Source organism: Eubalaena glacialis, chromosome 11 (genome assembly GCF_028564815.1).
Source record: "Eubalaena glacialis isolate mEubGla1 chromosome 11, mEubGla1.1.hap2.+ XY, whole genome shotgun sequence".
NCBI lineage: Eukaryota > Metazoa > Chordata > Mammalia > Artiodactyla > Balaenidae > Eubalaena > Eubalaena glacialis.
Window position 1 is genome coordinate 706,516 of NC_083726.1, and position 22,738 is coordinate 729,253.

Below are 22,738 nucleotides of genomic sequence, written 5' to 3' on the forward strand. Positions count from 1 at the left end.
GGAGGTGCCCTCCCAGGAGCCCACTGGAGCCGGTGCTGCCCAGCCAGCCTGCGGGCACTGAGACTGGTCCGAGCTGGCCCGGCGCGTGGCCGGCGGGCCTGACGTGCCGCTGTCTCTGGAGATCGGGCTGTGCGTGAGCCTGCGGAGCCTGCCGTGGTTCGTCCAGGCCAACCCCGCCTCCTTCTTCCCACGCTGCTACGGCCTCTGCACCGAGAGCCAGAAGCAGGAGTTCCTGGGTGAGTGGCTGGCGGCCGGGCCGAGGCGCCTGGCATTGAGTGCTGGGCCAGGAAACCCAGCGGGGCCTCTTTCTGGCCCACCTTCCTGCAGGAGGGGCCCCAGGGCTGGGGCTGGGGGTGGGGTGATGGGGGAGGGCCCAGTCCCATCCCAGCACCTGGGAGAGGCCGGCGTGGGGTTGGTGCTGGGCCCGGGTCTGGGTGCCTGGGGCACACGGGGACGACGGGCTCTGGGCTGGGGACAAAGGCTGGCCCCTGGTCCGATCTGCCTGGAGGCACAGGAGAGAGAAGGAGAAGGTCAGGGCAGGCAGGGAGGGGGTCGTTCGGGGGGGACCCGTGTTTCCTGAGCACCCATCTGGGGGGCTGTAGAGAGCGGCATCTGCCCAGCACCCCTGCCCTGTGCCCTGACCCCAGGCCGGGGCTCCCAGGAGCCAATGGCCGGATGCAGGACAAGGCAGGGTCGGGGGCAGGGCAGAGGTGAGAAGTGCAGTGGGGGCAGGACCGTGAGCGGGGACCTCGCAAGATGGGGCGCTGCGTGGAGACCCAGAGGAGAGGGAGGCTGAGGGCAGCCGGCTGGGGAGCTCCAGGCCAGCCCTGGAGCAGGCAGTGTGCCTGCATGTCCTCGGGCAGAGGGGCTGGTGATCTCAGGAGCATTTGTTCTGATGGATGGAGGAGGGTGGGTGAGGGGTTGCGTGGGGGGCTCAGGTTCTGGATGTTTCCAGGGCAGCAGTAGCTGCCAGGCAGGTGGATGCCGGGTGGGGTGGCCTCAGCTGAGGTGGGGAAGGAGCAGGTTTGGGAGAGAAGTTGCTGGAATATCCAGCAACTTGGGGTGGGGAGCAGCCTCGCCTCCCAGGCCCCTCACGGAGGCGAGGCTCCCCTGGCCGCTGCCCCTGGCATGTGACAGGCGCTCAGAGGCAGCCTGGCCCCAAGCCTGGGTCTGGGGGACCCTGAGCTGCCTCTGCACTGGTGGATACAGCAGGGCCCCCAGCCACCCACAGTTAGAGTGGTGGGAGCCAACAAACATGTCCAGGAAGGTCCGGAGGGGCTCGTGTGATGGGGAAGGTCCCGGTGCTGTCAGCAGGGGGCTCTTCTAGAAGGATCCCTCTGTGCAGGGCTGAGGACACGGGGGCAGGGAGAGGTGGTGACGGTGCCCACAGACCGTGGCCCTGGGGGTGCAGGAGAGGGGCAGGGAACGGGGTGCGTGGATTCTGCCTCTGGGCCTGTAGGCAGGGTGGATGTGCAGCTGGGGTGGAGGTCCTGGGGTGGATGAGACTCCCCTCCGCAGAGGAGGGAGGATGAGTGTGGAGGTGGAGGGTGTGGGCAGGGCGGGGCAGTGGGGGAGCACCCGGCCCCCGGAGGGCTCTGAGGCAGGAGTGAGGCCCCCACACGCAGTGGGATGCCCGGGCTGGGAATGGCTGGCGCTGGCTGAGTTCCCGTCCCCAGCGCAGGCAGGGGGGCGAGGCCTTGGTGTCCTTTCAGACGACTTCCGGTGCACGGTGGCCTCCAGCATCCTCAAGTGGGTGGTCAGCCACCAGAACTGCAGCAGGAGCACACCCAAGGGCTGGAGGGAGAAGGCCAGTGACAGTGACCCCAGCAACAGGCAAGGTGTGTGCCGCCTTGGCATGGCCAAGGCCATGCCACCCCGGGAGGACAGTGGCAGGAGGGGCCATGGAGCTGTGCATCCAGGGCAGGGCTGCAGCTCTGCCCTGACCCCCAGTCTCTTCCAGCAGAATCCCATGGGAATGGCGCTCCTGGGTCATGTAGGGAGTTGTGGGCCACCGTGGGTTTAGGCCTACAAGACCCAAATAAGTCCTTTTTGTTGTTATTCACTTTCATAGAACAGTTTTAGGTTCACAGCAAAGTTGAGCAGGAGGTACAGAGTTGTCCCATGTACCCTCTGCCCTTTCCTCCCCTGTATCAACATCCTCCTCCAGATGGTACATTTGTTATAAGTGATGAACCTACACTGACACATCATCATCACCCAGACTCCACAGTTTACGTCAGGGTTCCCTCTTGGTTTGGACAAATGTATAATGACATGTATCCACTGATATAGTATCTTTCAGAGTAGTTTCACTGCCCTAAAAATCCTCTGTGCTCAGCCTGTTCATTCCTCCTTCCCCCCAACACCTTATCTTTTTATTGTTGCCACAGCTTTGCCTTTTCCAATATGTCATACAGTTGGAATCATACGGTATATATGATTCAGGCAGGCTTCTTTCACTTACTAATGTGCATTTAAGGTCCCTCCATGTCTTTTCATGACTTGATAGCTCATTTCTCTTTAGCACTGAGTAACATTCCACTGTCTGGATGGAACAGAGTTTGTTCATCCAGTCACCTGTTGAAGGACATCTTGGGTGCTTTCAAGTCTTGGCAGTTATGATTAAAGCTGCATACAGGCTTTTGTGCAGCTGTAAGTTATCAACTCACTTGGTAAATACCAAGGATCACGACTGCTGGATAATATGACAAGAGTATGTTTAGTTTGGTAAGAAACTGCCAAACTGTGTTCCAAAGTGGTTGCTACACCATTTTGTGTTCCCATCAGCAATGATGAGAGTTCCTGTTGCTCCACATCCTGGTGAGCATTTGGTGACGTCAGTGCTCTGGATCTTGGCTGTCCTAATAGGTGTGTAGTGGTATCTCATTGTTGTTTTAATTTGCATTCCCCTGACAATATATGATGTTAAACATCTTTTAATATACTTATTTGCCATCTGTATATATTCTTCGGTGAGAAGTCTGTTCAGCTTCCCTCCAGTGTTAAATTGGGGTGTTTGTTTTATTGTTGAGTTTTAAGGGTTCTTTGCATATTTTGGATACCAGTACTTTATTGTATGTGTCTTTTGCAAATATTTTCTCCAACTTTACAGCTTGTTTTCTAATTCTGTTGATGATGTCTTCCACATAGCAGAAGTTTTAAATTTCAGTGAAGTCCGACTTATCAATTATTTTTTTCATGGATTGTGCCTTTGGTGTTGTATCTAAAAAGTCATCATCATACCCAAGTTCATCTTGGTTTTCTCCTATGTTATCTTCTAGGAGTTTTATAGCTTTGTGTTTCAACTTAGGTCTATGATCCCTTTTCAGTTAATTTCTATGAAGGGTGTAAGGTCTGTATCTAGATTCATTTTTTTTTTTTTTTTTGCATGCAGATATCCATTTGTTCCAGCACCATTTGTTTGAAAAGACTATCTTTGCTCCATTGTATTGCCTTTGTGCCTTTGTCAAAGATCAGTTGACTATATTTATGTGGGTCTATTTCTGGGCTCTCTATTCCACTGATCTATTTGTCTCTTTTTCACCAATACCACACTATCTTGATTATTGTAGATTTATAGTAAAGCTCACATTTAGATGGTGTCAATCTTCCAACTTTGTTCTTCTCCTTCAACATTGCATTGGCTGTTCTGGATTTTTTGCCTCTCCATATAAACTTTAGAATCAGTTGGTCAATATCCACAAAATAACTTGCTGGGATTTTGACTGGGATTGCTTTGAATCTATAGATCAAGTTGGGAAGAACTGACATGTTGACAGTGAGTCTTCTCTATTCATGACCGTAGAATACCTCTCCATTAATTTGTTCTTCTTTTATTTAATTAACCAGAGTTTTGTACTTTTCCTCATATAGATCTTGTACATATTTTGTTAGATTTATTTAATTATGTATTTATTTCATATTTGGAGTGCTAATGTAATGGTATTTTGTTTTTAATTTCAAATTCCAATTATTAATTGCTGGTGTATAGGAAAGTGATTGACTATAACCACTTACTAGTTCCAGAAGTTTTTTTGTTCTTAATTCTTTCAGATTTTCTACCTAGACAATCATGTCATCTCTGAATAAAAACAGTTTTATTTCTTCTTTCCCAATTTGTATACTTTTCATTTTCTTGTCTTATTGCATTAGCTAGGATTTCCAGTATGATGTTGAAAAGGAGTGGTGAGAAAGGACATCCTTGCTTTGCTCCTGATTTTAGTAGGAAAGACTCTAGTTTCTCACCATTAAGTATAATGTTAGCTGTAGGTTTTTTGTAGATATTCTTTATCAAGTTGAGGAAGTTCCTCTCTATTCCTAGTTTGCTGAGAGTTTTTATCATAACTGGGTGTTGAATTTTGTCAAATGCTTTTTCTGCATCTATTGATATGATCATGTAATATTTCTTCTTTAGCCTGTTGGTATGATGGATTACATTAATTGATTCTTGAATGCTGAACCAGTTTTGCATACCTGGGATAAATGTGACTTGGTCATGGTGTATAATTCTTTTTATAAATTGTTAGATTTGATTTGCAAATATTTTGTTGAGGATTTTTGCAAATATGTTCATGAGAGATTTTGGTCAATAGTTTTCTTTTCTTGTGATACCGTTGTCTGGTTTTGGTATTAGGGTAATGCTGGCCACAGAGAATGAGTCACTAAGTATTCCCTCTGCTTCTATCATCTGAAGAAGATTGTAGAGAATTGGTATACATTTTTCCTTAAATGTTTGGTAGAATTCACCTGTGAATCCATCTAGGACTGGTGCCTTCTGTTTTGGAAAGTTATTAACCATTGATTCGATTTCTTTAATAGATATAGGACTATTCAGATTGTCTATTTCTTCTTCTGTGAGCTTTGGCAGATTGTATATTTCAAAGAATCAGTCCATTTCACCTAGATTATAAAATTCGTTGGCATAAAGTCATTCATAGTATTCCTTTATTATCCTTTTAATGTCCATGAGATCTGTAGTGATGTCTCCTCTTAGTTTTATGATATTAGTAATTTATGTCATCTATCTTTTTTTGTTTTTAGTTAACCTGACTAAAGGCTTATTAATTTTATTGATGTGTTCAAAGAACCAGCTTTTGGTTTCACTTATTTTCTCTATTGATTTCCCATTTTCAATTTCATTGATTTCTGGTCTAAGTTTGGTTTTTTTCTAATTTATTTATTTTATTTATTTATTTTTGGCTGTGTTGGCTCTTTGTTGCTGCACGTGGGCTTTCTCTAGTTGCGGCAAGTGGGGGCTACTCTTCGTTACGGTGCACAGGCTTCTCACTGCAGTGGCTTCTCTTGTTGCGGAGCAGGGGCTCTAAGCATGCGAGCTTCAGTAGTTGCGGCACACGGACTTAGTTGCTCCGCGGCATGTGGGATCTTCCCGGACCAGGGATTGAACCCATGTCCCCTGCATTGGCAGGTGGTGGATTCTCAACCGCTGCGCCACCAGGGAAGTCCCTGGTCTAAGTTTTATTATTTATTTTCTTCTGTTTATTTTGAGTTTGATTTGTTCTTCTTTTTCTGGCTTCCTAAGATAAAAGCTTAGACAATTAGTTTCAGATCTTTCTTCATTTCTAATATATGCATTCAATGCTATAGATTCCCCTCTAAGCACTGCTTTCATTGCATCCCACAAATTTTGATAAATTGTATTTTTATTTTCATTCAGTTCTAAATATTCAAAATTTTTCTTGGGATTCTTTTCATTGACTCATGTGTTATTAGATGTACGTTGTTTAATCTCCACATACTTGAGGATTTTTCCAGCTATCTGTATCTTTTGATTTCTAGTTTAATCCATTGTGGTCTGAGAGCATATATTTTATGATTTCTATTCTTTTACATTTGTTAAGGTGTGTTTTATGGCCCCAAAGTGGTCTATTTGGGGAACTGTTCCAAATGAGCTTGAGAAGAATGTGTATTCTGCTGTTGTTGGATGAAGTACTGTATAGATGTCCATTGTATCCAGTTGATTGACGGTGCTATTGAGTTCACCTACATCCTTATGGATTTTCTGCCTGCTGGATCTATCCATTTCTGAGAGAGGGGTGTTGAAGTCTCCAACTCTAATAGAGGTCATCTATTTCTCCCTGAAGTTCTATCAGTTTGTGCCTCATGTATTTTGATGCTCTGTTGTTAGGCACATACATGTTAAGTATTGCTATGTCTTCTTGGTGTATTGACCCCTTCATCATTATGTAACGTTCTTTTTATCCCTGATAGTTTTCCTTGCTCTGAAGTCTGTTCTGTCTGAAATTAATATAGATACTCCTGCTTTCCTTTATTAGTGTTAGCATGGTATATTTCTCTCCATCCCTTTGCTTTTAATCTATATGTGTCTTTATTTACAGTGGAATTCTTGTTGAAAACATACTGTTGGGTCTTATTGCTTGATCACTGTATAATCTCTTTTAATTGATACATTTAATCATTGACATTTAAAGTGATTACTGATATGGTTGGAGTAACAGCTACCATATTTATTACCGTTTTCTATTCGTTGCCCTTGTCCTTTGTTCCTATTTTTTTGTCTACTCTTTTTCTGCCTCTTGTGGTTTTAATTGAGTATTTTGTATGATTTCATTTTCTTTCTTTTCCTAGCATAGCAGATATATATAGATATATATAAATTTTTTTAGTGATTGTCCTATAGTTTGCAATATACATTTACAATGAATCGAACTGCATTTTCAAGTAACACTGACCACTTTACAGTAATGGGACTATTTTATAACAAAATGTTCCTAATTCCCTCCTCCTGTGCCCTGTATCTTTGCTGTCATTTATTTCACTTATCCATAAGCTATAATCTGGATACATTTCTGCTATTTTTATTTTTAATAATAATTATTAAATTATTATGTTCTGTCAGATCAATTAAGGATTAAAAAAGTAAAGTTTTAATTTTCCCTTTATTTATTCCTTTTCTAATGCTCTTCCTTTCTTTATGTGGATCTGAGTTTCTGATTTATGCCATTATTTTTCTCTCCTAAGGACTTCTTTCTTTTAACATTTCTTGCAAGCCAAGTCTACTGGCAAAAAAAATCCCCTCTTTTTTTTTTTTTGTCTGATACAGTGCTCTGTAGTCCTGTGATCAGGTCTCAGTCTTTGGTGAGCCTGTACCCTTGGACTGTGAACTTCACCACTGCTTCTCCTTTTTTCCCCCCTTTGGTGGGACAGGATGGCTAGAGGCGGTGGACCTGGGTATTTTCCTGCCCCAGCGTTGATTAGGCCCTGATAAAACCCTGGCAGGTCACACTCTGGTGACTATTTCTCCTGAGGGCAGCCTTGTTAAGAACAGAGTGTTCCTTCCCTCCTCTCCCTGCCAGAAACACAAGGGGATTTCCCTCCAATACTCACTGTGACCCCCAGGTCAAGCTCTTGGAGGTAAAACTGACAAAAGTATGGGGCCCCCTAAAAATGACCCCTGGGGTATCTAACTCTCAGGATTGTCCGCACTGAGCCTCCAGCAATCCGTCCATTGCGGCAGGTGGGTTTCCTTCCCTGGTGCTGGCTCCCACAGAGGTTTCTGCTCTGGTCACTCTCTGTACCTGCCCATCCGTCTCTCCAATTTGGGGCAGGCTTTTGCCCTGTGACCTCAGTTCTCTGACAGATCTAAGAACAGCTGGCGATTTTCCGGTCTGTTCAGCTTTTCACCTGCTGTTAGGGTGGAGTGGCAACTTCCAGGCTCCTTACATGCTGGACACCAGAAGTGAACTTTCACTTTAAAATGGTTATTTTTATATTTTGTGAATTTCACCTCAGCACATTTAAGAAATGCATGTTGTAATCTCTGCGGCAACCGCAAAGCTCGAGCGCTTTCTCCCGGGTCCGCGCTCGCTGGCAGCCGCTGGGTCCATCAGGGCTGCCATCTCAGCGGCTGTGCCTGGGGCTTGTGCAGGTGTCTCTGTACACCTTCCAAGCAGCCTTGTTCTGCAGGCTGCTGCCCCATAGCCCCACGACAGGGTTCAGCTCTCACCCCGTCTCCGCATCCAGCCTGGGGACCGCGGGCTTTGTGTGGGGGGCAGGCCGCCACGTGAGGTGGGGGCCGGGTGCATGAGGTCTGCCTTCACCTGGGCGGGGCCTCCCTGTGTTCAGTGCTCCCCAGACCAACAGCGATCTTGGCTCACGGGCTCCAGAAGGAGACGGTGCTGCGTGGGAGGTCGGATGCGCAGGGCCACAAAGCCCACATGGGCTGGGGCTCTGAGAAGTGCCGGACGTACAGGGAGGTGTTCCTCCCAGCCTCCCACAGGGCTGGCAGGCATCACTGCAGGGCTGTCCACAAACACCTGTTCTTTTCTCACTGAGGACCAAGTATGTGCTCAGAAGCAGAGGTTTTGTGGAGAGCTCATCAGAAGTGCTGTTTCATTCCCACCCGAGGGGCCGAGAGTCTAGTCGGAGGGTGGGGGGCACGGTGCAGTGGGGGGGCAGCTTCGGGAGGGGAAAGGTTACCTGCCCAGACCCAGGTGTGGCATCCAGGGCGGCTGCCCAGAGAAGCGAGAGCCCTCACCGTGAGGCCCTGAGGCACAGACAGGTGGGGTGGCCTTTGCCTGCGACCCCAGTGGTGCCACTGCATGGGGGCGGGTGGTGGCCCAGGCTCCACGTGCTTGTCCTTGGGTTTCAGTTCCTGAGAGCACGGGATCGAGGCTCACAGGCCTCTCAGGGCAGCTGGTGGACGTCGCGTGCAGGGTGTGCGAGGCCTACCTGGGGCGGCTGGAGCACGAGGACATCGACCTCTCTGAAGACGCCGCCAAGGACCTCACGGAGGACGAGTGGAAGGACCTGACCCAGCAGTACTACATGCTCATTCAGTAAGACGCCTGGTCGGCGCCCTCTGGGGCCTGCCCGAGGCTCGCGTTATCCAGAGGACGCCGGGTGGACTTTAGGGGTTGTCTGGGGACGTTGGCCCCTGGGACGTCTGGGGCGCCTGTCTGGGAGTTGGGGTGCCTTTTTGGGTGCCTGCCCAGGCCCCTGTTGGCTGATAAGAGGATGACATGGCCGGGCGAGCCTGTGGCACCTTGAGCACCCTGCGTGTCCTTTGTGTCATTTGGGGCCACAGCCGCCGTGGGCGTCCCCTTTGCGGCCAGGCTGCCTGGCTGGCTCTGGGTGGTCGGGACTAGCGGGGCCGTTGCTCGGCCCAGGCCTCCTGACTCCACGACCTTCAATTGCCCCTCACTCCCCGGGGGCCCTCTGCGGAGGGCTGCGACCTTTCACAGTGGCCGACAGCGCGGAGCTGGGGCAGAGGCGGGCCAGCACCCGCGCCGGGAGCAGCTGTCCGCCGAGGGAACAAGGCAGCAAAGCTGGAGCCCTTGTTTTGGAGGGTCTGCCTGCAGCCCACACGCACCATCCCAGGGTCGTTTCTGTTGTTTTACTCCTTTCCTTCTTCGGATCAAGTATCTTCTTTTTTATTGGATGTAAATACAGTAAAGGGCATGCCATGTGCTGATGGTATTTCTCCAGGTGGATGAAAGTCTGCCTATGTGCTCACGGTGTAGCCACCGCCCAGATCAAGGTAAAGGACATTCCCAGCCCCCCAATCCCCCTGGTAACCCTTCCCAGGCAGGACCCCACCGAGGCCACACCTCCTCTGATTCGCACCGCCTCCACCAATGTTGCTGTGGAATCTCCTATTCATGGAATCACACAGGCCGGGCTGTCTCATCTGTGACTTCTGCTCAACACAAGACCGATGAGATTTATCCAAGTTGGTGCAGAAGCTCATTCTTTTCTGTCGCTGTGCGGAATCCCATCCTTTCAATAGACCACAGAGCCCTTACTCCTTCCGCTGTGGATGGGCAGGTGGGACACCGCCAGTTTTAAACAATTCCCAGAGTGGCTCTGCAGCTTCATAAGCCAGCCGTGATACGTGTCCATGCACCCCACTCCCCGCGCCGTGGACAGCCCTCGGCATTGTCACACTTTTTCATTTTCCCTTCTTCGTCGTCTCATTGTGGTCTTAGTTTGAGTTTCTCTGATGACCGATGGTGATGAACATAGTTTCATATGCTTACTGGCCATTTGGCTATGTTCTCTCGCGAAGTGCTTATTCAAATCTTTTGATCATTAAAGAGAAAGAGGTTGGTTCTCTGTTTATAAAGTTGATTTCTAAGAGTTCTCTACATATTCGTCACCAAGTCCTTTGTTGGAGATGTGCATTAAGCATACCTTCTCCCAGTGCATGACTTGTCTTTTTACCTTTCAATGGAATTTCTTGATGAGGTCCACTGTTTTCATTTTTTCCCTATTATGGTAGGTCGAGTGCTGGTTAAGAAATCTTTGACTATTCAAGGTCATGAAGATGTTCCCCTATGATTTCTTCTACATGTTTTACGTTTTTCCGTTCACTTTTAGCTTTTCATGATTAATTAATCTTAACTTTTGTGTAAGATAAGAGATATGGATCAAGGTTCTTTTTTTGTATACAGATATTCACTGTGAATAAAAAATAAACATGAATTTTGGTGGAACTTGCTTTCAGCCCTGATCAGCACTGATCTGTTTTGGTAACTGTTTCATGTACACTTGAATACAGTGTGTATCTGCATTGCTAGGTGGTGTGTTATTAAAAGTGTCAATTAAGTCAAGTTAGTTATTCAAATCTATATCCTTACTGATTATTTTGCCTGCTTGTTCTCTGAGATACTGAGAGAGCCTAGTTAAAATCTCCAACTGTATTTGAGGTATTAATAGACGTAAAGAGGGTATTTCATAATAAAAGAATCCAATCAAAGGAATCAAAACAATCTGGACTTGGATGTAGTGAATACTGCATCAGAATATATAAAACAATCACAGAATTAAAAAGAGAAATAGAAATGCAACTGATTTTTGCGTGGTGACTTTGTATTCTGCTACTTTAATGAATTCATTTATTAGCTGTTCAATTTTGGGGAAAAGTTTGAGAAGGACTTGTATTAGCTCTTCTTTAAATGTTTGGTAGATTTCACCAGTAAAGCCATCACGTCTAGGGCATTTCTTTGTTGGGAGAGTTTTGATTACTGACTCAAGCCCCTTAGTTGTTATAGGTCTATTCATATTTTCTGTGTCCTCATGATTTAGTCTTGGTAGGTTTTGTGTTTCTGGAAATTTGTGTATTTCATCTAAGTTATCCAGTTTGTTGGTGTACAACTGTCCATAGTACTCTCTTATAATCTTTTTTTAGTTTTGTAAAATCAGTAGTAATGTCCCTAATATCATTTTTGATTTTAGTAATTTGAGTTTTCTCTGTTTTTTCCTTAGTCCATCTAGCTAAAAGTTCATCTACTTTGTTGATCTTTTCAATGAACCAACTTTTGGTTTTATTCATTTCCTCTATTGTTTTTCTATTTTGATTAATTCTGCTCTAATCTTTATTATTCCTTCCTCCTGCTAGCTTTGGGTTTAGTTTGTTCTTCTTCTTTTTCTAGTTTCTTAAGCTGTAAAGTTAGGTTATTGGTTTGAGATTTTTCTCATTTTTTAATGTAAGCCTTTATAGCTCTACATTTTCCCCTTGGTACTGTTTTCACTACATCCCATAAGTTTTGACATGTTGTGTTTTAATTTTCATTTATCTCTAAGTATTTTCTTTTTTCTTTAAAATTTATTTATTTATTTATTTAGTTTTGACTGCACTGGGTCTTCATTGCAGTGCACGGGCTTCTCATTGTGGTGGCCTGTCTTGTCACGTAGCCGGGGCTCTAGGCGCACGGGCTCAGTAGTTGTGGCTCTCAGGCTCCAGAACGCAGGCTCGGTAGTTGTGGCACACGGGCTTAGTTGCTTCGCGGCATTTGGGATCTTCCCAGACCAGGGCTTGAACCCATGTCCCCTGCATTGGCAGGTGGATTCTTTTTTTTTTTTTTTTTTAAACATCTTTATTGAAGTATAATTGCTTTACAATGGTGTGTTAGCTTCTGCTTTATAACAAAGTGAATCAGTTATACATATACATATGTTCCCATATCTCTTCCCTCTTGCATCTCCCTCCCTCCCACCCTCCCTATCCCACCCCTCTAGGTGGTCACAAAGCACCGAGCTGATCTCCCTGTGCTATGCGGCTGCTTCCCACTAGCTATCTATTTTACATTTGGTAGTGTATATATGTCCATGACACTCTCTCACCCTGTCACATCTCACCCCTCCCCCTCCCCATATCCTCAAGTCCATTCTCTAGTAGGTCTGTGTCTTTATTCCCATCTTGCCACTAGGTTCTTCAAGACCTTTTTTTTTTTTTTCCTTAGATTCCATATATATGTGTTAGCATACTGTATTTCTTTTTCTCTTTCTGACTTACTTCACTCTGTATGACAGACTGTAACTCCATCCACCTCATTACAAACACCTCCATTTCATTTCTTTTTATGGCTGAGTAATATTCCATTGTATATGTGTGCCACATCTTCTTTATCCATTCATCCGATGATGGACACCTAGGTTGCTTCCATGTCCTGGCTATTGTAAACAGAGCTGCAATGAATATTTTGGTACATGACTCTTTCTGAATTATGGTTTTCTCAGGGTATATGCCCAGTAGTGGGATTGCTGGGTTGTATGGTAGTTCTATTTTTAGTTTTTTAAGGAACCTCCATACTGTTCTCCATAGTGGCTGTATCAATTTACATTCCCACCAACAGTGCAAGAGTGTTCCCTTTTCTCCACACCCTCTCCAGCATTTATTGTTTGTAGATTTTTTGATGATGGCCATTCTGACCGGTGTGAGATGATACCTCATTGTAGTTTTGATTTGCATTTCTCTAATGATTAATGATGTTGAGCATTCTTTCATGTGTCTGTTGGCAATCTGTATATCTTCTTTGGAGAAATGTCTATTTAGGTCTTCTGGCAGGTGGATTCTTAACCGCTGCGCCACCAGGGAAGTTCCTATCTCTAAGTATTTTCTAATTTCCCTTGTGGTGTCTACTTTTATCCATTGGTTGTTTAAGAAAGTGTTGTTGAATTTCCACAGATTTGTGAATTTTCCAGTTGTGCTTCTGTCATTGATTTCTAACTTCATCTCGTTGTGATCAGAGAGGATACTTTGTATGATATCTATCTTTTTGAACCTATTAAGAGTTAATTTGTGGCCTAACTTATGGTCTGTCTTGGAGAATGTCTCATGTGCACTTAAGAACGATGTGTATGTTGTTGTTGGGTGGCGTGTTCTGTATGTTTCTGTTAGATCTAGTTGATTTACTGTGTTAAGTCATCTATTTCCGTATCTTCCATCTTGCTCCTTTATTCATTATTGAGAGTGTGGGGTATTGAAGTCTCCAGTTATTGTAGAACTGTCTATTTCTCCCTTCAATTCTGTCAGTTTCTACTTCATGTATTTTGATGGTCTGTCATTAGATGCATAAATTTTTATAATTGTTATGTCTTCTTGCTGAAGAAGATATAACCTTTATTCATATATTATGTCCTTCTTTATCTCTGGTAACCTGTTTGACTGCAAGTCTATTTTGTCTGATATTAGTATAGCCACATCTCCTCTCTTTAGTTACTGTTTGCATGGAATATCTTTTCCATCCTTTTACTTTCAGTCTATTTGTGTCTTTAGATCTAAAGTGAGTCTCTTCTAGATAGCATATGGTTGGATCATGTGTTTTTAATTCATTCTGCAGATCTATGTCTTTTGATTGGAGAGTTTAATCCACTTACATTAAAAATAATAACTGATAAGAAGGGACTTCTTTTTTTTTTACAGCTAAATTTTTTTTTAATAAATTTATTTTATTTAGTTTATTTCTGGCTGTGTTGGGTCTTCGTTGCTGCACGGGCTTTCTCTAGTTGTGGCGAGCTGGAAACTCTGGAAATCAGATTCTCCTCCTTCTCCAGGGTTTGCTGTTTCATGTTATTGTTTCTGTTTATTGTTTTTGGTTTTTTGATTTCTGTAGTCTGTCTCTGTGCCTGAGGTGTAAATTTAAGGTCTTCTTAGGTCTTTTCTATGCCTTTCTCTGGGCATGCACAGTCACTTTCTAATTTTCCCTTTATATGCAGTTGTTTTTAAATGTCCTGGTCTTTTAATGTCTGGCTCTCCAAAAGGGAAGAAGAATAAAGGGAAGGGGAGGGAATGGTGCTGGCCCTTTACATCCCCTGGAAGGCACTTCAGCTGGAGGGGGTAGGGCTTATAACACTGCAGGGGAGGTCCAGCAGTAATGGCTGCCTGTCTTATTTGTCATCAGGAGGAACAATCAGTGATCAGAGCACAGATCCCCAATATCTGGAGGACAGGGTCCTTTCTTTCCCTGCCCTGGCTGCTGCAAGCTGTGTGCAAGCTGCTCCAGGACCCATGCACAGCTGCCTGCCACGGGGGTGGGGGATGGGGAGCTGCTACGGTGCTAAGAGCTGGCATTGACCAAAATTAACTTCAATTTACGGTCTAAGGCTTCCCTCGGAGGTTGCACACCTTTAGTAGACTCCAGAGTCCCAAAATAGTTACATGAGATTCTGCCAGTGCAATTGTTGTCTAGGTGGGGAGACAGATTCCTGGTGCTTCATATTCTGCCATCTTCCCAGAATCCTCCCTTCTACACATGTTTTAATTACATGTGAGGTATTTATTATTGCTTTAAATAGTCAGAAATTTTGTATTTTCCTACATATTAACCTTTTTAAGGGACCTTCATTCATCTCTGCAGTTTCATTATTATTTTCTTTCATCCTAAAAAACGTCTTTCAGTATTTCTTCTAGTGACAATCTGTTGGTTAAGAACTCTCTGATTATTTTGTCTGAAGAAGAAGTAGAATTTTACATTTTTTTTTAAAGTTAAGCATTTTTAAAAATTAATTAATTAATTAATTAATTTTTGGGCTGCATTGGGTCTTCACTGCTGCGCGGGCTTTCTCTAGTTGCGGTGAGCAGGGGCTACTCTTCGTTGCGGTGCATGGGCTTTTCATCGCGGTGGCTTCTCTTGTTGTGGAGCATGGGCTCTAGGTGTGTGGGCTTCAGTAGTTGTGGCACGTGGGGTCAGTAGTTGTGGCACACGGGCTTAGTTGCTCTATGCCATGTGGAATCTTCCTGGACCAGGGCTTGAACCCGTGTCCCCTGCATTGGCAGGTGAATTCTTAAACACTGCACCACCAGGGAAGTCCTTACATTCATTTTCAAAAGATATTTTCACCTGAATAAAATTCTAGCTTTGCAGAGGTTTTTGTTGCTTTTGCATTTTAAGATATTATTCTATCATCTTCTGGCTTTCATAATTTTTATTTACAAATCATCTGTAGTATTGTTTTTGTTCTTTGAAGGTAGTGTCTTTATCTGGGTGCTTTAAGATCTTCTTTTTATCTTTGGTTTTCAACAGTTTTGTTACAATGCTTTTAGGAGCAGTTTTCTTTGTATTTATCCTGCTTTGGGTTTGTGGGACTTATTTTATCTGTTAGTTGGAACTTCCCATCAAATTTGGAAAATTCTTGGCCATTAATTTTTCCGATATTGCTTCTGCCCCATTCTTTCTCTAACTTTTGTCTGGGATTCCAATTACACATATGTTAGACTGTGTCCCACATGTCTCTTACACTGGTCTCATCTCTCATCATCATCATGACAGTCTTTCTAATATCTTTGAGTCTAATTCTAAACTATATATTCTCTTCCACTGACCTTGCTATCTTTTACCCTAGTAATAGTACTGTACATTTTTAATTACTGTATATTTATGATTTAATTCATGGTAGAAATAGTCCATTCTCTTTACTCTCTTTTCCAGAAATTTTCTATTTATTCTCACATATGAATTCTTCTAGATTCATTGCCCTGGTAACTAGTGCAGTTTATCATCTTTTCATGTTTATTAGCCATGTGGATATGCTCTTTTGTGAATTCACTATTGAAGTTTCTTGCCCATCCTTCTATTGTCTCCCATTCTGTGGATTTTTTTCATTCTCTTAAAGATGTGTTTTGATAGAGTGAAAATCTTTAGTCATAATAGAGTCCAATTATCTTAGTTTCTCTTCATGATTGATGTTTTATAATACTATTCAAAAAGTCCTTGCTGTTTCCAAGTCATGAATTTATACTCCTATGTTTTCTTCTAAAATATTGATTATTTTACCTTTCATATATTTTTACACATGCCCGTTTGGAGTTGATTTTCTTGTATGGTGTTTGGTAGGTATCAAGATGTATTTTTCCATATGAATATTGGAAATGACTTATAATTTATTGAAAAGTATTTCTTTTCCCACTGTATGGCCTTGTCATAAATCAGAGTAGCATTAATGTAATTGAAATGGAACTAACCCCTTCATCAGCAAACAGTCTGGCCTGTTCACAGCAGGACAGTCTTTGCCACCATAGACCTTCGTAATCATACAGGAGGAATCCAATTTTTTCCACTTCTTCCAGTTCAACTTTTAAAATACATTTATTGAGTTATAATTTGAATGCCATAGACTCCATTAATTGTAAATGTACAATTCAATGATTTTTAGTAAATTCACAAAGTTGTATAAAGCCGCAATCCAGTATTAGGACATGTCCATCACCCCATAAAATTCCCTTGTTCCCATCTTCAGTCACTCTTTGTTCACAGCCCCAGTCCTTTCCAGCCACTAATCTTTTTCTGTCTCTATGGGTTGTATTTTCTGGTTTTTAATAATACTGAGTCTTCCAATCCATAGATATAGAATGTTTCTCCACTTGTTTAGGACTTTTAAAATGTGTAGCAACAATGTTTTATAGTTTTCAGAGTTCAAAATTTATACTTCTCTTGCTAAATTTATTCCTGTATGTTTTATTATTTTTAATACTATTATGAATGGAATTAATTTCTTAATTTTAATTTTAGGATTTTTGTTGGTAGCATATAGAAATGCAATTGATTTTTGTATATTGATCTTGTAACTGTGACTTTTGCTGAACTCATTTATTAGTTCTAATAGTTTGCAGTGTGTGTGTGTGTGTGTGTGTGTGTGTGTGTGTGTGTTCCTTAGAATTTTCTACATACAGGCTATGTCATTGTAGAAAACAATTTTATTTCTCCATTTCCAGTCTTGAGTTCCAGGAACTCAAGATTGGTCTAACATTCAAAAGTTGATCAGTGGCATATTCTTCAACCTTAAAAGGAAGGAAGTTCTATCAAATGCTACAACGTGGATGGACCTTGAGAACATTATAATGCGTGAAATAAGCCAGACACAAAAAGATAAATAATGTATGATTCCACTCATATGAGGTACTCAGAGTCATCAAAATTACAGAGACAGAAAGTAGAATGGTGGTTGCCAGGGGCTAGGAGTTAATGGGTACAGAGTTTCAGTTACAAGATGATGGTGGTGATGTTTGCACAACGTGAGTGTATTAATGCCACTAAACTGTACGCTTAAAAATATTTAAGGTAGTAAATTTAATGTTGTATGTATTTTACCACAATAACATTTTTGGAAAAAAAAGTAAATTGGTAAATTTCGTCATGTTTACAGAATAAAGAAGAAAAACTGTATGAGCATCTCAATAGATGCAAAACACTGATGGAATTCAACGTGTCCATGTTAAGTTTTGTTGTTGTTTTTAACAAACTAGGAAAAGAAAGAAACCTCCTTAATTTGATAAAGTTTATCTACAAAAATCCTAAAGCTAATGTATTTCTTAATGGTTATGAACTGAAAGTGTTCCCCTAGAAATCAGAATGAAACAAAAATTCCCACTATCATGACGTCTAGTCAGTACTGACTGAACAATCTGTTGAGTTTAATAGTACAAGAAAAAGAGAGAAAAGGCATAAAATCAGAAAGGAAGACATAAAACTCTTTACTTACTGATGACCTAATTGTGCACATAGAAAATTTTAACAATCATAAAGAAAGTATCATAATTAAGTCAGTTTAGCAAGGTCACTAGGTAACAGGTCAATATACAAAAGTCCACTGTATTTCTGTGTACTGTAACAATCATAAAATGAAATTTTAAAAATGAAATTTATAATAACATCAAAACCCTACAAATATCCAGAAAAAATATAACAAAATGCTAGGAAAACCCTAAACTGAAAATTATAAAACTATACAGAGAAACTAAAGACCCAATAAGTATGTGTGTGTGTCGTGTGTGTATGTGTGTGTGTATAAAACCACATTCATGAATTAGAAGACTCAGTGGTATAGAGATGTTTGTTTTTCCCAAACTAATCTATAGATTCATTGTAATCCCCATCAAAATCCATGCAGGGATTGTTTTTGGTGGTGGGTGATGGGAGGAGCTGACAAACTGATTCTGAAATTTATTTGGAAATATAAATGATTTACGAAAAACCAAGACAACCTTGATTAAGAAAAACGAAATTAGAGGACTTATGCTCCATATTTGAAGACAAACTGTAAATCTACAACAATTAAGACAGTGTGGTTTGGGGATAAGGTAGGTAAATAGGCCAATGTCACTGGAGAGTGTAGACATAGCTCCTCACATGTCTGATCACTTATGATCAAGGTGCCACTGCAGTTCAGTGAGGAAGGGTTAGTCTCTCCACTAAATGGTGCTTGAGCAATTAGTATCCTTATAAAAAGAAAGTGTACCTTGAATCCTGACTCACAAATACACAATAATTAATGTGAGATGTGGCATGTGATATGTGAAAGTTTAAAAAACAGTAAAACGTTGGAGTGTGTCTTCATGACGACAAGGAAGGCAAAGGTGTCTTAAATAGTTCTCTAAAAGCACTAATCATAATTTAAAAGTTGATAAATTGTACTTTATTGACATTAAGAACTCTGTTTATCAAAAAACACTACAAAGAGAATGAAAAGACAGGCCACAAACTGGAGGAACATATTTACAACACGTATATCCAACAGAGGTCTCGGATCTAGGATCTTTAAAGAACGCCCATAAATCAGTAAGAGAAACAATCTCATTGGAACTGTCACATAAGAAGACAGCAAATGGCCAATCAGCACATGAAGAGACGCTTAGCATCACTGAATTCATAATTCACGGGTGAATTAAAACCACAGAGATGCCACTGCACACCCACAAGAACGGCTGAAAGGTCAGCTGAGATGTGGAGCGGCTGCAGCCTTAATCTGCTGCTGGGGTGGGGGCGCGGGGGTGTCTGGAAATCGGTGCAGCCTTGTCTAGAAAAGCCTCAGGCGTTTCGTATAAATTGAGGCATCTACATACCCTATGACCCAGCTCTGCCGTGCTTGGGGCGTTTGTCCAAGAGAAATGAAAACACATCTGCAGAGGGTCTTCATTCATAACCTGGAAACCACCAACGGTGTGGAGAACTCGCTGCTGACGCCTGCAACACCACACGTGGCTCTCAACGTCGTTCTGTTGACTGAACGAGCCACTGGTGTGAAGTTCAGTGGCAGGAGGCGTCCACACAGGGGTGGGGAGAACAGGTCAGAGGCAGAGGGGTCTGGCCGATGTGGTCTCCAGGGCAACATTTTGAGGGGTTGGAAGTGTTTGCATCTGGACCCGGGTGGCACCTGCATGAGAGTACCTGTGCGAGAATGGTCAGCTCTCCCAGCAGGGCTGTGCCCTTGGCTCGAAGTCCCAGGTGTAACCAGGGGTGGCAGCAGAAGACCCCGCAAGGGCCGCTGTGGCACCTTCCGAGCTAGGAAGCTCGTCAGGGAACCAGAGGGCGGTTAGCTCGGTCTGTCCCTGTTCCTTCCTTGTTGAGGCGCCCGGGGTCCCCACGCGGGGTGTGCGTGTCGTCAGGACCAGAAGGGTAGGTGCTGTGTCCCTTTCTTTCTTATCATCAGCATCTGGGGGGAGAGTGCTTGTTCTCTGGCGACTATGGGGGTGTCTGGGACCGGGAGCTTGGCCAGGCCTCCACCTTAGGCTGGGGTCCCGCCTCCTCCCGACCGTCCTCTGCCCCCAGGGGGAAGCGACAGTTTTCCTATTGTGATGCACAAACTCACAGGGGACTCCATCCTGCCTGGATGCCGCTGCGAGGGGCTGAGGCCTCGTTCCGAGCCCCAGGGCTTGGACGCCCTGGGGAGACTGTGGGGACCCTTCCCCGAGGGAAGATCAACCCCTGTCTTCTTTCTGAGCCCAAGTGGAGATTGCGTTTGCTGGTCTCCTGGGCAGCTCTGCCCCTGGCCATCAGGCTGGGCTCTCGGGGACCTGCCTCATTTCGCACGGCATCCGGGCCGGTCTCTGCTGCCGGACGGGAGGGTTACAGACAGCTCGGGACTCACACCTGCTTCCGCCAGGTCCTGTCTTCTCCCTGGGGTCAGGTAGAGCGTGTGCACCGCCAAGGTGGGCCAGGGGGCTCTGGGGGCTCCCCTTCTGTGTGTCCTGTTAGAACCAGGGGGCGAGGCCCTGTCTGACCCGTCACCCACGTTCCCTGCACCAAAGGGGGCGCCTGCTTTCTCATGCCCCAAACTCGGCTCCTCGGTATGGGGGCCTCACCCCACCATCAGGGACCCCACTCATCGCTTCTCCCTCCCTGTTGCCCCCCATTCCCAGCAGGGTGGGCACAGCATTGTGCACAGACGTCCGTGTCCCAGAAAGCTTTCTCCCCGAGCCAGGGCCATCCCCGCCGGTGGTGGCAGGTGGCCTCGGAGCCCAGCGTAGTGCCCTCTGCGGCAGTCCACCCTCGCGTGGGGTTGCAACGTGGCCCGGGCGTGGGTTTCCCAGTCCCAGGCTTCAGGGACGCACCAGCAACCGAGCTCTGAACCCACCCAGACAGCTATGCCGTCTGCCTGCCTTATTCCCTTAAGTTATTGTGGCTTCCTGGGGTGGCCCCATGGCCAATCTGGCAGTCAAGCCCACGGGACACTAAGCTGGCATCCAGCCTGCGTGAGCTGCAGGACCCTGGGTGCTGCCGGTGTGGGCAGTTCGGCTCTCCCACACGGGCCTGCAAGGGCCACCCTGACTTGGGTCCGGCACAAGGACCCTGGCCTTCATCTCCTGGCCCCTTTTCTGGGCCCAGGCACAGCGCCCCGGGGTGTCCTCAAATCGGGGGTCCCCACGACCCTACAGGCCACGTTCCCGGGCACCCGTCGGGCGGGCAGCAGGATGCTCTGCGCCTGCCCCTCGCCCTTTCCTCGGGCGGCCACTTGCTGGCACCTGGGCACCGCCCTCGGAGTCTCACGGGCTTTCTGGATCTTGCTTTGTAGCGGCGAGGCGTTCATCTCCAATTCAAGAAATTACTTTCCGCAGTGCCAAGCTCTGCTGAACAAAATCACCTCTGTGAACCCTCAGACGGAGATCGACGGGCTTCGGAACATCTGGATCGTAAAGCCCGCGGCCAAGTCCCGGGGCCGAGGTGAGTCCCGAGCGGGGCGCCCTGCGGGGACAGCCAGCCGTGGCGGCGGGGGTGGGGCTGGGTGCCAGGCCCCCTGGGGGGCTCAGGACTCGCGGGTCCCGGGGAGCGGGCGTCCCAGTGACCCTGGTCTTCATGGCTGCTGTTCCAAGTTTTGCTAAGTAATTAGGATTAATTAGGAAGTTCCATCTCTAGTCCTCAGTTAGACTGTCTGTAGTTTTCTTTTTCGTATTTGCTCACTCGCCAGCCACTGCAATTGAATGAGGACTCCGCATCCAGCAGCAGTGGGGGCCCTGGGCCCAGGGTGGTTATAAAACCCCCAGAGGCACTGGCCTCTTGCAGGCACATCCTGAGTGCCCTGTGAGCTCTGTCCCTGGTGACCCCGGCTCAGGTTTTCTACTTCTCTTTGCGTCACATACTGTGGGTTCTTCATTTAAAAGCAGGATTTCAAGGTGATTTTCCAATCTTATGAGTGTTTCCAAAGAACCAACTTTTGGTTGCATTTTTTCAATTTTCCTGTGAGGGATTGTTCCCTCTTGGTGCTGACTTAAATGCTAAGCTTATTTATTCCCCAAACATCCTTGTGCAACCGTAGAAGCTTTCAGGCTATGGAAATGTCCTCCGAATACAGCCTTCCCTGCATCCTCTTGTTTATGTTATATGATGTTCTCTTTTCCCTGAGTATCTTAATAGACCTTACCTTTTGTTTGCATATTCTATTTGCCCCTTGAGTTATTTGAGGGGTTTTATTGTTGTTGTAAATTCATAAGTGGTTACTTTTTATGTGATTTTTAAAAAAGCTTTATTAATTTGTGACATTCCTGCATTCGGTCCTGGATATCCTGCATTCAGGATGTCCTGAAACATTCTCTTTCCTGAGCTTCTGCCTGCTCTCAGCAAGCACCCTTCTGGGCCGGGCCAGTGTCCCCCCCTGGGCTCTCTCCTGAGCCCAGACCTTCCACCCAAAGCCGACACTGCATCCCCGGGGACGCTCCACAGGCACCTCAAACCCACCTGTTCAAAACCGAGTGCACGCCATTGTGCTTGGTCACTGGCTGTGCTCCCACCGCCTGACCCCCAACCCAGTGCCCCCGTCTGCTCTTGGCCCAGGGGTTTGCAGCTTCGTTCTGGACTTTGGTCTCAAGATGGCAAGGTATCCACTTGCTGTAACTGAAGAGCGGGGTCCTGTGTTTTGTGAGGAGAGCTCCCTCGTGCCCCGTGCTGTCACTGCCCCTGGGCCTCGCAAGTGGCACCCCCCCACCCCGTGCCGGCCAGGAGAGCCAGACCGCCCCGCATCTCGGCCTCTCCTCACGCTTGTCCATCGCAGGTTGGCAGGGAGGATGGCGAGTCCCCCCACCATCTTGTGACACAGTTCAGGCTTCCGGGGTGTCACGGCAGAGAAAGAGAGGGCTGGGGGGGGTTCTGTCAGTGACATTAAACGTTGCAGCCCAGGGAAATGCACGTCACTTTGGCTCAGATGTCACTGGTCACCACCAGTCACACGGCTTAACTTTGGGGCATGCAAACCCTCCTGTAAAGTGGAG

At 45.4% G+C, this 22,738-nt stretch overlaps 1 protein-coding gene across 1 annotated transcript in view; it reads left to right on the plus strand.

The window, feature by feature from the left end:
* Positions 1-22,738, plus strand: part of TTLL8 (tubulin tyrosine ligase like 8) — a 43,522-nt gene that overhangs the window by 16,195 nt on the left and 4,589 nt on the right. Inside the window, exons 7-10 of the mRNA XM_061206025.1 lie at positions 122-236; positions 1,713-1,838; positions 8,630-8,816; positions 21,049-21,197. Coding sequence (XP_061062008.1) covers positions 122-236; positions 1,713-1,838; positions 8,630-8,816; positions 21,049-21,197 — 577 coding nt within the window. The remainder of the gene's footprint in view (positions 1-121; positions 237-1,712; positions 1,839-8,629; positions 8,817-21,048; positions 21,198-22,738) is intronic.